The 15,000-nt window shown below is 37.8% G+C and overlaps 1 protein-coding gene across 1 annotated transcript in view; it reads right to left on the reverse strand.

The window, feature by feature from the left end:
• Positions 1–15,000, reverse strand: part of LOC106870489 (dynein axonemal heavy chain 12) — a 262,917-nt gene that overhangs the window by 204,162 nt on the left and 43,755 nt on the right. Inside the window, exons 12-18 of the mRNA XM_052971523.1 lie at positions 9,421–9,599; positions 7,346–7,481; positions 6,590–6,709; positions 6,193–6,399; positions 3,964–4,085; positions 561–831; positions 69–254 (exon numbers count right to left, since the gene is read on the reverse strand). Coding sequence (XP_052827483.1) covers positions 69–254; positions 561–831; positions 3,964–4,085; positions 6,193–6,399; positions 6,590–6,709; positions 7,346–7,481; positions 9,421–9,599 — 1,221 coding nt within the window. The remainder of the gene's footprint in view (positions 1–68; positions 255–560; positions 832–3,963; positions 4,086–6,192; positions 6,400–6,589; positions 6,710–7,345; positions 7,482–9,420; positions 9,600–15,000) is intronic.

Here is a 15,000-nt window from a genome sequence, read left to right on the forward strand (position 1 = left end):
TGATGATCTGTTTTGGCAAAATGAAGTTGAAGAATTCAATACTAAATACAAACAGACTTTCCACTCACCTTTGAAGCACCGACACTTATTGTTTCAAAATCTTCCAAATCTTCTTCTAACTCATACTTTAGCACTTTGCGAAGTGTTGTTCCGGTGTCAGGGGTGAGATTGAAACTCACCAATTCTGACATGCGCTCCCAGTGACGTGGCCTCATCCCAGGGTTACACATTATTGTTATTAGAGGAATGTTTTTCTGAAATACAAAAAAAAAAAAAACAGTGAAAAACGGGTCAACTCAGAATTACATCAATTAAAATATTTGTTAATTAAAATCTTTTATCATTTATCGTTTACTTGTTTCAGTCATTGACCTGTGGTCATACTGGAGCACTGCTTCGAAGGACTTCTACCTAGCCAGCTCCTGTCAAACTGTCCAACCCATGCCAGCTTGGAAAACGGACATTAAATGACGATGATGATGATGATGATGATGTTAACCATGATGTCGATGATGATGATTATGACAATGATAATGATGAATAAAGTCACTGTTGCCTACCTTGAATTGTTTCAGTTCCTCCAGCACCGTATCACACACCCTGGGTCCTACAGGTAGATGCAGCTCCTCTTCGGGCTCCAACTCATCTTCTTCCAGTACCATCATTCTCCTCTTTCTCTTCTTCTCCCTCTCCCGCTCATCCTTCTCCATCACCAGTTTCTTTTCCTTTGTCTTGAATATTTTATGCAGCTTGTAAATCTCTCGGGTAAACTCTTCCACGCTTTTTTCAACGTCGTCAGAATTCAGCTCCAGGAATGACCCATCCATCCACCTGCAATCACAGCAATTCTTGGATATTAACAAAATGGAAGGACACAACGAAGGCTAAAGATCCTTCTCATGTCGTATAGAGTCACAAGACCAGTTTCCCAGTCTCTGGGACATATATATATATATAATCCCTCGCCCTAGTCCGTTACAGGATTAAACATTTTTTGTCAGCTGAGTGGACTGGAGCAACATGAAGTCAAATGATTCGCTCAAAAACACCACACATCACCTGGTCACGGAATCAAAATTGCAATCTTAGGATTAGGAGTCCAACACCCTAACCACTGAGCCACACATCTCCACTTGAATAGACAGGACCAATGTGAAACAAATAGTTCTGTGCAAGAACACAAAGCATCACCCTGTCCAGGAATCGAAATTGCAGTCTTAGGATCATGAATCCAACACTCTAACCACTAAGCCATGCACGTCCACAGCAAAACAGAAAATTTAAAAAGCTAAATGCCAACATAAGTAACCCTCCTTCAAAACAAGCAAGTGAACTCTGAACTAAAGCAGGGGTTTCCAAATTCAACTAAATTTACATCCCCTGGGGTAAATTTGATGATTCTGGATTTTTCATTATTTTCTGAGTTGAAATGTTGCCAAAGTCGACTTTCTCTTTCATCCTTTCAGAGGCAATAAAGTAAGTACCAGTTGTGCACTGGGGTAATATAATTGCCTAGTCTCCTAGTTTATTTTCTGTCTTATATTTGATAAAGGGAAGCTTTCTCGAAAATAATAGAAGCATTAAACAATCTATGTAGAGTGAAACATTATCTTGTCTTTGTCATTACTTTGAGGTCATATTAAAAAACATTTGTGTTTACACACACACACACGCATGTATATGTATGAGTACATATATGTGTATATATGTATACATATCATCATCAGCATCATTATCATTTAACATCTACTTGCTATGCTGGCATGGGTTGGATGGTTGGACAAGAATTGGCAAGCCAGAGGACTCTATTAAGCGCTATTGTCTGTTTTGACAGGGTTTCTACAGCTGGATGCCCTTCCTAACATGTGCGTGTCTGTGTCAATAGAGGGAGGTTGATAGATAGATAGACAGACAGACAGACAGGCGGCGAGCTGGCAGAAATGTTAGCACGCCGGGCGAAATGCATAGCAGTATTTCGTCTGCCACTATGTTCTGAGTTCAAATTCTGCCGAGGTCGACTTTGCCTTTCATCCTTTCGGGGTCGATTAAATAAGTACCAGTTACGCACTGGGTCGATATAATTGACTTAATCCGTTTGTCTGTCCTTGTTTGTCCCCTCTGTGTGTAGCCCCTTGTGGGCAGTAAAGAAATACAATAGATAGATAGACAGACAGACAGAGAGATGTAAATATGCACATATCTTTCATTGAAATACCTATTAGCAGTGAATATAAGAATTAAAGAGATAACAGAAAGATTGGTGCTTTATGAATGAATTCCCTTGTTGATATTTGTCCTACATTGAATCGAAGCAGACCTGTTAGCCAATGACACAACTGTTCACATTTTGAGATATGAGATGAAGAAAAGAAGAGATATCGAGTGATATCATTGCAAGCAGTAATTTGATTAAAGTTTTGCTAAATATTAACGAGCTACTGGCCTCGATATAATCAGCTATATGTCCCTCACCTGAATAATATTAGTGGTATTGAACATATGCTAAAAATCCTTATTGTAATGTGTCTCGCTATAATGGAGCAAGATGAAGAATATCGATCGATATCCACCAGTGCACGAATAAAATATCCAATAGATAGTCTATTGAGATATTGATTGATTTTATTGCTAATAGTAATTGGGATTAAGAGTGGCTAAGTACAAAAGTGGGATACATACTTTGTTAATTTAGATGCAAGCTAACTGTGAAATGTGGTGAGTTGGTGAGATATTTACCATACAATCCAGACAAAAGAATCGGCAATCTTCAAAGATGGAATTGTGAATTATTTATTCATCACGTAACAGTGTCCAGTATTTTCTTCTGGGATGGACATAACACTGTCAGTACACACACCCACACACACATGGAAGCACACATAAAAACACACTGACAAATACATTAACATACACACACATGCATAAGCACCATATATGATCACTTAGACACCACAACACTTGTATGCATACACACAAACACAAACATACACACACATAAAAAAAAACTCATTCATGAATATATTAATACACATGCATAATCACCACAGACAATCAGTTAGACCCCCTCAAATACAATGATGCAAAACACTCGCATGTGTACACACACACACACACACACACACACACACACACATAACTCAGAGAGATGACATAATGTTAATTATATATGTATGTGTGTATTAATTCACTTGAAGCATACAGAGTGGATTATGCATATGTTGTTGGCCCTCCGTTGCTTACGACGTCGAGGGTTCCAGTTGATCCGATCAACGGAACAGCCTGCTCATGAAATTAATGTGCAAGTGGCTGAGCACTCCACAGACACGTATACCCTTAACGTAGTTCTCGGGGATATTCAGCGTGACACAGAGTGTGACAAGGCTGACCCTTTGAATTACAGGCACAACAGAAACAGGAAGTAAGAGTGAGAGAAAGTTGTGGTGGAAGAGTACAGCAGGGTTTGCCACCATCCCCTACCGGAGCCTTGTGGAGCTTTAGGTGTTTTCGCTCAATAAACACTCACACCGCCCGGTCTGGGAATCGAAACTGCAATCCTATGACCGCGAGTCCGCTGCCCTAACAATAAAAAATACAAACCGACACAACTTTCTCATGAAGCACCCACATGGCCAATTGCTATAACCAAATCTCTTGCCAACTGAGATTCTTTCCTTCCTGGGCAGTTGTCTATAAGGTGACTTTTAACTCACTTGATGTTATTGCAAGGACTTACAACAACCGATTTCAAGAGTAGGTTTACCCAGCACATGCACTCCTTCAAGCCCAGAGACAAGAAACACCACCACCACCTCCACCACTTCAGTTGCTGCTACAACTACTTTTAGAGCTACTGCTGCTGTTGCTACAACAATAGTGACTACTACTACTACTACTACTACTACTACTACTACTCCTACTCCTATAGTGAAAATGAATGAGGTTGAAGCAAAACAAAGAACCAACTTTCTCTCTGACTTCTGCCATTTAACAATAACAGCGAAGAGTCTGACAAATGGATCGAGGAGTGTCGTGATTTCTTCAATGTCTGGATAATGAGTCAGTGGGTACTTGTATAGTACTTCTTCCTGTAAAAAGCAAAAGAAGAAGGCAATAAAAACAAAGGGAGGTAAAACTGTATTACATAGACAAGTAAGGGAAATGGTTAGTTCACATTACTCCATAGGGAGCATGAAGCTGGTTTCCCTGTCTCTCTGATGTATATATTCCTCCCGTGATAAGATGCTGATCTCTCACAGAATTATCCATTTATAACAGCTGAGTGAACTGGAATAATGTGAAACGAAGGGTTTTGTTTAAGAATATAATGCATTGCCCAGTCCAGGAATTGAAACCACAATCTTACAATCATGAGTTCAACATTCTAATCACTAAGCCACAGTAAGGGCTATAAAATTATTGCTGTGTTGGACAAAATGTCTTGTGGTATTTAGTTATGGACAAACTGCAGCCATGGAACTTTCTGAATGGCATGCATAATGAAAGATTATCTTGACTTTTTTTTTTGAGTAATGCAGCCCACCTGATGATGATCCATGACTCCTCCAGCCTGTTTTGGCTTGGTTGCTCTTGCCTTCTTTGGATTCTGAACTTAAATCTTGCTGAGGCTAGCTTTAACTTCCATGTTTTATCCAAACTGATAAAATTAAGTACTGATGTAATTTTAATTATTTGCAACCTCCCTCATATAAACTCTCCCTATGTGGTCAAGCAACTATACAGAGGGTGCCTTTCAATGGTCATATGACCTGCTAGAAGTAGCAACCAAAATTTTCTCGAACATTCCCTTGTCTTTCGAAGAACAATAAAATGATATACTAAATCAGTTGTTCTCAACTATTTGGGGCCCAAGGATCCCTTTGGTCCCTATTTTACTTGGCTGGAACCCTAATAGCCATTTGTTTTTTTACTTTTAAATCCTATTATAATTTTATAATCAAATATTATTAGGAATTGTAAAAAAAGTTGTTAAAATATTTTGTAGCAGCAGGAGTGGCTGTGTAGTAAGTAGTTTGCTTACCTACCACATGGTTCCTGGTTCAGTCCCATTGTGTGACACCTTGGGTCTTTACATTCTTAGTTCAAATTCTTCCATGGCCTTTTTTTCCCCCCTCTCTTCCTCCTCTATCAACAGTACATCTGTGTAGAAGTTACTTTCCATTCTCATTCCCCCTCCATGTCTTTCTCTTTATCAATTATCTATCTTTCTTTCTATCTATCTATCTATCTGCCTATCTGTCTATTTATCTATCTATATATCTATCTATCTGTCTATTTATCTATCTATCTATCTATCTGTCTATCTATCTATTTATCTATCTATCTATCTATCTATCTATCTATCTATCTAACTGTCTGTCTATTTATCTATCTATCTATCTGTCTATTTATTAATCTATCTATCTGTCTATTTATTTATCTGTCTGTCTATCTACTTATCTATCTCCCTGACCTCAGCACATCTCTTTCTAAATGTCTGTCTGTCTGTCCCACTCTTCTTCTTTCAGTTTGTCTTCACTAACCTTCTGTCTACAGCACATCTTTCTGTATGTCTCTTCCTTCTTCTACTGTCTCTCTCTCTCTCTCTCTCTCTCTCTCACTTTCATCCTCTGTCTATGCACATCTTCCTTTATGTGTCTCTCTTCTCATTCTTTCTCTTCTGTCTACAAAACATTTCTTTCCATATATCTGTTATTCACCACTTTCCCCACTTCTCATCCTATATCTATCTCCCCATCAATCTACAGCACCTTCTTTCGCACATGTCTCCATTTCCTTCTGCCCCTCTGTTACCCTTCTCTTCACTACATGTTTCTCTAGGTCTTCCACTCTCTTTCTCTGCTTTATATACATCTCTTCTTACACTTGCCTCTTTCTGCATGCATGTCTCTTCATCTGTCTCCATCTACAACATGTATTTTTCTATATGAATGCCACTCCTGTCCCCTATATTCTCCCATCCTCCATTTACATCCCTTAAATCAAATGATAGTTAGCCTACTGTTCTGATCCCAGATGCTGTCAGTCTGTCTGTCTGTCTGTCTCTCCCTCCCTCCCTCTCTCTCTCTCTCTCTCTCAAACTTGTATGCCCCTCCCTCCCTCTCTCTCTCTCTCTCTTTATTCCCCTTCTAGTTTTATTCCTTTACATCATACATCAAATGGTGACAAACCAACCTTGTTGATCCAAGCAACTTGTGTTCTTGCTTCATTCAACCGTTTCTGTACTGTAGCGCCGTCTTTGATGTATTGCTGCATCATGTCAAGTTCACCAAAATCATTGAATTCATCAACACGGTGCCTCAACTTTGTCAATTCCAATACCAACTTCTCTCGGCGTTCCAGCAATATCTTCTCTCCCCTCTGCTTATAGAAGTCCATCAACTTCAAAAAAAAAATCATAAATAAACAGATGATCAGCTCTTCATTATTAGCAATATATTATTTTCATTATTAACAACATATTACCATCAAGTCACTGAATACTGGGTGTTTGAATACATATTCAATGACACTAATGTTTGTTAATTCCTTTATGTTTGTTAACTGCCAAAAAAATAGGTGATCAACTCACATCTTCATCAAAAGCCGCATTAATGTTTTCTGGCCATGTCAGGACTATGGCATTCAGTTCAATGTCTTCTTCTGAGAATTGGTAATTATCAACCAGGTATGATAGTCTCTTCTGAATTTCCTTGAAAAGAACGAGTGAAAAAAATAAGGAAAACCAGGATTGAATCAGAGGCATATATTCATTTAAATAACAGTTATAAAGTAGCAAACAGTTAAAAAGTATAAACGAGTATTTATAAAGTATTTTAAAAAAAACAAAAAACAAAAAAAACAGTAATAACTTGCCTTGCAGTCATGTTGTTTCAGGTTCAGTCCCACTGCATGGCACCTTAGGCAAGTATCTTCTACAATTGCACTGAGCCAACCAATGTTTTATGAGTGAATTTAGTAGATGGACACAGTGGAAGTTTGTCATATAATGATCATCATCATCATCATTATCATCTAACATCCATTTCCCATGCTAGCAAGAGTTGGCCAGTTTGACAGGAGCTGACCAGCTGAAGGGCTGTTCATGGCTCCATGTTTGATTTAGCATGGTTTCTACAGCTGGATGCCCTTCCTAACACCAACCACCGAGGACTAATGAAGGAAACTCACAGATCTATTATTACTCAAAAGGTAATTATCCTCTCTTGATTGTGTTCCCCTGACCACATAAACGGTCACTGTCTCCATGAGATGAGGTTTCTTATCCACAATTAGCACAAAGATACTCACAAGCCAGTTGCCGTATATTTTACTGTAGACTACTTACTTTGATGTGTAAGCCCAGATTTGTCAGCCCAACAGACTGAGTATATTCCACAAAATTCATCATGTCCATTAATTCTTCGCTGGTTTCTGGCTCTTTCTCAGCTCTCTGCTTGATATGCTCGAATTCCTGGCGAATCCTGCAGTAGCAACAACAACAACGACAACAACATCATCATTGCTGTCATACACATCATCAGAGACAACAATATCCTCTTCATTCTCCTCCCCACCATCATTATTATTATTACATCATACAACAACAGCAGCATTATCATCCCCATACCATCACCATCATACAACACACAACAGCAATATCATCATCATCATAAACATCACCAGCAAGAAAAACAACAATACCACCACCACCACCACCACCACCACCACCATTAACCTCATCACCATCCACAGTCACAATCATCGTCATCATAATCATCATTTTCCATGCATGGATTATACAGCTTAACAGAAGCTGGCAAGGCCAGGTTTGACACCAAGTTCCATAGTCTGTTTTGCCTCAGATTCTAATGCAGGATGCCCTTCCTAATGCCAACCACTTCACAGAACAAACTGGGTGCTTTTTACATAGCACTAACACCAGAGCTTTTTATGTGGAACCATCACCAATAATTTTTACATAGTGCTAGCACCAGAGCTTATGTGGCACCATCACCAATGTTTTTGACATGGCGTCATCACCAGTGCTTTTTACATAGCACCAGCATCAGTGCATTTGACATGGCACCATCACCAATGCTTTTTATGTGGCACCAGCACCAGTGATAATAGATACATACAAAATGTATACAAAATATGTAGTTTGCTCACAGTTTTTAACATCTATGCTGTGGAATGTAAACCAATGTAAATAAATATTGTTATTCTCTTCACATGCAGACAAGCAAAGGAAATAACCCTGACATGTGCAAACTAACACGATGTAAAAACCCTGCTGTCTCTCATTAATATCTTTCCTGTCAACTTTTCCCCAAAGAAGAACTGTCCAAAATGTTGGATTTTCCACTCCCCCATAGCAAGTTTACTATATTCTTTTTATTGATTTTTACCAAATAATACAATTCTTGCCGATACAGCCAACATCAGTTTTTGTGGAGTCTGTCTGATCATGTATTTGTATTTGTTTACTTTCGACCGCATAGGTATTAAAAAACTGTAGGCTGGCTGTATCAAATTTATCTTGGATTTTCTAATTCATACTGTTTGTGAATAAACTGTTTAAGTATAACTAATAAATGTATCGGTACAGGCGTGACTGTGTGGTAAAAAGCTTGCTTCCCAACCACATGGTTCTGGGTTCAGTCCCATTCTTGGGCAAGTGTCTTCTACTATAGCCTCGGGCTAACCAAAGCCTTGTGTGTGAATTTGGTAAACGGAAACCGAAAGAAACCCATCATATATATATATATGTATATATCTGTGTGTGTGTTTTTGTGTCTGCGTTTGTCCCCAAATCACCATTTGAAAACTAGTGATGATGTGTTTACGTCCCTATAACTTAGCAGTTCAGCAAAAGGGATCAACAGAATAAATACTAGGCTTTAAACAAATAAGTCCTGGGGTCAATTTGTTTGACTAAAACCCTTGAAGTCAGTGCTCCAGCATGGCTTCAGTCAAATGACTGAAATAAGTAAAAGAATAAAAGAATACATTTATGGTGAGTATTATAAATGTATATATTTATTGTCTTGTCTGGGTAAAAACAATAGACTGCAATTGATGAGTGAGACTCCAGCTTGGGAGTTAAAGAGTTTCAGTTCATCCACTTTAGCTGGGGATGGTAATACCTTTCAAGGTCCCTTGAATAGTAGGCAATGGTCCTGTGGCTAAGAAGTATAGGATTTAGAGGAAGGCCGACTCCTAGACATGCATGGTGTGGAAGATTTGCATTGATCCAGGTAAATCCCCAGACAGAATAAACTGATTGGACAGAATGCTACATGGTATTTGATAAAAGCACAAACACAAAACCAATAGCGAAAATGAAGCATAAATTACATGAAATGGTTCAATCCCCAGGATGAAATAGTATAACAGTATAACAATAACACATTTCCTTACCACAAGTTCTCTTTCCGATGATCTGCAGCGACTTTATAGAGGAGTGTTTCAGCATGTGCTCGAGCAACCTTCACAAGTCCAAGTTTGAGATCTTCGCAATCCAACTGGATCATATCAAACTGTTTGATTCTTGGTAGGCCCAGGATTTTGTAAGCAACGTTTTGGAAATGACCAATGTACTAGAAGAAAAAGAAAAATGTAAAGAAAAAAAAACATATCAGGTTTGATAAATTAATTCTGCTTATATCACGATCATGTTATGGTGACATACGTCACAGCTTTCATGCACATGTTGATGACTTCCAGAACATTTCTGATGATCTCTGCCACAGATCTGATGGCCTTAGTCAAAAACTTGATGTCCTCTGCCACAGTTCACCATGGTGTACAAAATGCAAAAGTGAATGACACAGGCAAACTTATGACTGAAAACTTAAGACCATTCATTCACATCATGTCAGTTCTGACAAATCCACCACCACTATCACTTAGTGGTATGGCATCATTGTTAACATAACCCTCATCATCAATATTTCATCCACATCATGATCATTATCAACACTATCATCAAATTCCACCTGACCCATGCAAGCAGGGATGGTGAATGTTGTTTTAAGGGTACAGATTGTGATTCTGAGGAAAATTTAGCTGCTAATTCTAGAAGTTTAAGTATTTCCATAGAGGTTTCATGTAATTTACTTAAAAGAAACAACACTTCATTGGTTCTATTACTCCTCCCTTTCATTTAGTCTCACTTCTATTCTCTTAAAGCTGAATAACGGTAGGGTGGTTACAAACAGGATAAAATTCCACTTCAGATAGGAGAGTATTGTAGTTCGCTTGAAGCATTGTGTATCGTTTGTAATGAATAAAAAGTTTTGAATGGTACAACAATGCACTATAATACAAAAATGGACTATATACCTGTTGTAATTTAGTTATCCATAGTCCGATGATATTTTGGAATACAATTCCTTCTTCAGATATTCTTAGATGGAGTCGCTGCTATAATCGGTTATATCAGAACAAATAGCAGAACAATAATCGGTTATAGCAGCAACTCCATCTAAGAATATCTGAAGAAGGAATTGTATTCCGAAATATCATCGGACTCTCTTTACTCTTTTACTTGTTTCAGTCATTTGACTGTGGCCATGCTGGAGCACCACCTTTAGTCGAGCAAATCGACCCCAGGACTTATTCTTTGTAAGTCTAGTACTTATTCTATCGATCTCTTTTGCCGAACCGCTAAGGTACGGGGGACGTAAACACACCAGTATCGGTTGTCAAGCAATATTGGGGGGACAAACACAGACACACAAACACACACACACATATATTCATATATACATATATATGACAAGCTTCTTTCAGTTTCCGTCTACCAAATCCACTCACAAGGCTTTGGTCGGGCCGAGGTTATAGTAGAAGACACTTGCCCAAGGTACCACGCAGTAGGAATGAATCTGGAACCATGTGGTTGGTAAGCAAACTACTTACCACACAGCCACTCCTATGGATAACCAAATTACAACAGGTCTATAGTCCATTTTTGTATTATAGTGCATTGTTGTACCATTCAAAACTTTTTATTCTCCACTTCAGAGCTATACAATCTAATGAAGGGATCCTCTAAATGGTTGCATGCTAAAATTGGCAACTAAATCTCCCTCATATCACAATACTCTACAACTTTAAAAGAGAGAGGACAACACTGAACAGCCTTGTCAATGAGTTATGATTATTGTTTAACCCTAGGTAAACCATGATAGAACAGATTTATGATCAAAAGCATTTCCAGCCATTGACCGATATTTCTTTGAAGAGGTGTCTATGACTACTACATTATTTAATTCATCTTTTTCTTTCTCTAAAGACAGTGATGGGGGCAGGGGTGATTTATAGGAGATTTAGCTGCTATTTCTAGCAAAGCAAGTGGCCATGTAAATCTCCATTGTTTTGATTGTGTGAATGATGTAGTAACCATAGAGATACAAATGAAATTTATAAAAGAAAAATAAGTTAAATAAGAAAAACAAAACAAAAATAAAAGAATATCATAGCCATGTCTTTCTTCTTTTGCTTGCTCAATGAAGGGTGACCTGGGATTAAACAACAACAAAAGGGGGAGGAAGAGGAGGAGGAGGAGAAGAAGAAGAAGAAGAAGAGCAACAGCAACAACAACAACAATTTCACAACTTGGCCAGATTCTTCTCTTTCTGCCAATGAGGCAGGGGGAGCAAAGTAGGGGGGGGGGAGAGGAGACCGGAGAATGAAATATATACGGTAGAGAAGAACCAGTGCTTGGATTACTAAGCAAACAGCTTGTATGAGGATATATTGCATCAGCCTACAAGAATTGGTGGATGTTGTCTGAGACTTAATTGCCAAATATTGGCCAAAAATCAATATTATTGAGATTCACATTACTCGCAGGTGATAAAACAGTATTGATTATATTTGCTGCTTCGTTTCAAGGGGGAATTCAAAATAAACTATTTCAAATTTAAAAGTGACGTAAACAACTTAATGCTGCTACTACTTCTACTACAAGTGATAATCACCCTTTCTTATTTTGGCACAAGGCCAGCAATTTTGAAAGATGGGGAAATCGATGACATCAACCCCAGTGCTCCGCTGTTACTTATTTTATTGACCCCAAAAGGATTAAAGGCAAAGTTGGTTTTGGCTGAATATGAACTCAGAACATCAAGACAGACAAGATGCCGCTAAGCATTTTGCCTGGCTTGCTGCTTGAGTATAGTAATAATCATAATATAGTAATCCCTCAACTATTGTGGGTGTTAGGTTCCAAAATACCCTGCGATAAATGAAAATCCACGAAGTACAAACAGTACTGTACTGTATATTTTTTAAAATTATTTTTATAATTTGTATATATTTAGCTATAATACGTTAAAAGTCAGTTTGAATCTTGTTTGCTTGCAATGTTACTCAGCCAACTGGCACATAATGGGAAAATACTATGGTAAAGTTTACCCTGAAATGTTAATACGAATAGAATGAAACAAGTTTCGCGTAAATTGGAGCAGTAGTAATTGAGAAATTCGGGGTTTGGTGTATAAATACCCAAAACGGTGCATAATGGGAAAATGTTCCGAATATAACTTCATGCTGAAAGGGAAGAAACTCTAAGCTTTCGATTAAACAGTGATTTTGACAATGAAAAAATACAACTTGTTTCTTACAGCAAATGTTTCTATTTTCACTTTTGTTAAACACAATATCTTAATCATTCAGAAATATTTTTAAGTGAATGTGATTTCAAAAATGCAAGTTGTTTGTACAGTAAGTATTTATATCTTAAGCATCCAGTTTGGAAAAGGAGGATATGGAAGCTTAAGGTAAATCATTGGCAACTGTTACAAGAGCAAAGCAAGGGAGGTGCCTTAGAGAGAAGTAGCTACAAAAGTATCAAATTACTGAGCCAGCTTATGAAAATCACTGAAGGAGTCATAGCTCAATTAGGAAGAAAGTTAACCATTTTAGGCAAGGATGGGCCTACAAGGCAGTTGTGTGTGTGTGTGTGTGTGTGTGTGTGTGAGTGAGTGAGTGAGTGAGTGAGTGAGTGAGTGAGTGAGTGAGTGAGTGAGTGAGTGAGAGAGAGAGAGTATGTGTATGTATATATGTATGTATGTACGTATGTATGAATGCATGCATGCATAAACGTATGCATAATACTACACACAAATAATACAAATAACCCTTTCTTATGCTGACACAAGGCCAGCAATTCCAGAGGACAGGTTAAGTTGATTATATAGGAACAAGGCCTGACATTTTGAGGGAGGGGGCTAGTTGGTTTCGTTGACCCCAGTACTCAACTGGTACTTATTTTATTGATGCCAAAAAGGTGAAAGGTAATGTCAGCCTCAGTGGAATTTGAACTCAGGATATAAAGCTGGATGAAATTCCACATTTTGTTCAGAATGCTAATGATTCTGCCAGTTCACCACTTTACAAATAATCCTTTCTATTATAGGTGCAAGGCCTGGGATTCGTGGGGAAGGGGACAGTCAATCACATCGACCCCAGTATTCAACTGGTACTTAATTTATCGATTCCTAAAGGATGAAAGGCAAAATCGGCCTCAGCGGAATTTGAACTCAGAATGTAAAGATGGGTGAAATACCGCAAAGCAATTTACCTGGCATGCTAACGATTCTTCTAACTCGGCACCTTTAATCCTTTCTACTTATAGGCACAAGGCCTGAAACTGAAGGAAGGGTACAGTTGATTACATTGACCCCTCCCCCCTCCAGTACTCGACTGGTACTTTTTTCATCGACACTGGGGGGATGAAAGACAAAGTCAACCTCTGCAGGATTGAACTCAAATTGTAACAATGGATGATATGCTGGTAAGCAGTTCACCTGGCACGCTGCCTTACCTTACAAATTAGTAGAAATAATGGAGAGTAACTAGCACCATGTATATTCCATGGTGTTGGTCACAGATCTGCACCTAGGTCACTGAAATTTTGCATAGGGGCACATTCTTACAAGATGAAGGTCGTTGATTATATTATTTTTTAGTTTTTTTCCACCAAGAAATCTGTATCCCCAAGCACTGTAATAATCACTGGAAAAGTTATTGATTACAGAAATAATTCATTTACAGTAATTACATAAATTAGCACAGTATTTTTCAATTAAAAACATTTTTCCAGAAAATAAAATAAAAAAAAATTGAGCAAAATTTCATTTTAGATTTGTATATTTTTTTTGGCCATTTTTTTTTTCTTTGTGAAGCTTAACTTGGACCATCTGCTGAATTGCTTGAATCTAACAATTCTGAATGAATTGGCATTCCTGGACCAACCTAAAGTGTGAGTATCTTTTCATAGCAATCCAAAATATGTGTTGAATTCATGCTTTTGTATTAACAACTTCATCAAAGACAGGTACTACAGCTTTCAGTTAGTACAACATACACACATTCACTTACATTGTCAAGTAATTTACATTACACAAACTGAGCATCGCTTTTACTGACTTATGGATAACTAACTGATAATATAGTCACATATATATGTGTATGTATATACATATGTGTGTGTGTGTATATATATATATATGAAATATAACGTGTCTTGAATGGCACAACAATGCAGAGTAAGCTATAGTAACTGTTATAATTTAATTATTCATAGTCTGATGTAATATTTTGTAACATAACTTAGAAGCAGTGCTGAGGATATGCCAACACACACGACCTTGAGACATGGCCGCCCTCACATACTTCCCATGAGGAATTCCAGAAGGAACTTCATGAGACCACTGCAGAGATGCTTCTCAAAAAAAATTTTCAGTAACAAATGGAAAACCGATTATAGTAGTGACTCGATCAATTCCTAGCAATATCTGAAGACGGAATTTTTATATTCCGAAATATCATATCATATCAGACTATGGATAAGTAAATTATAACTGTTATTATTGTCCACTCTGCATTGTTGTGCCATTCAAGACATGTTATAACTCACAAACAATACACAATGCTTCAAGCAAACTACAATACTCTCCTATATATCTATGTATATATCTATCTATCTATCTA

This window comes from Octopus bimaculoides, chromosome 11 (genome assembly GCF_001194135.2).
Source record: "Octopus bimaculoides isolate UCB-OBI-ISO-001 chromosome 11, ASM119413v2, whole genome shotgun sequence".
In the NCBI taxonomy this organism is placed as follows: domain Eukaryota; kingdom Metazoa; phylum Mollusca; class Cephalopoda; order Octopoda; family Octopodidae; genus Octopus; species Octopus bimaculoides.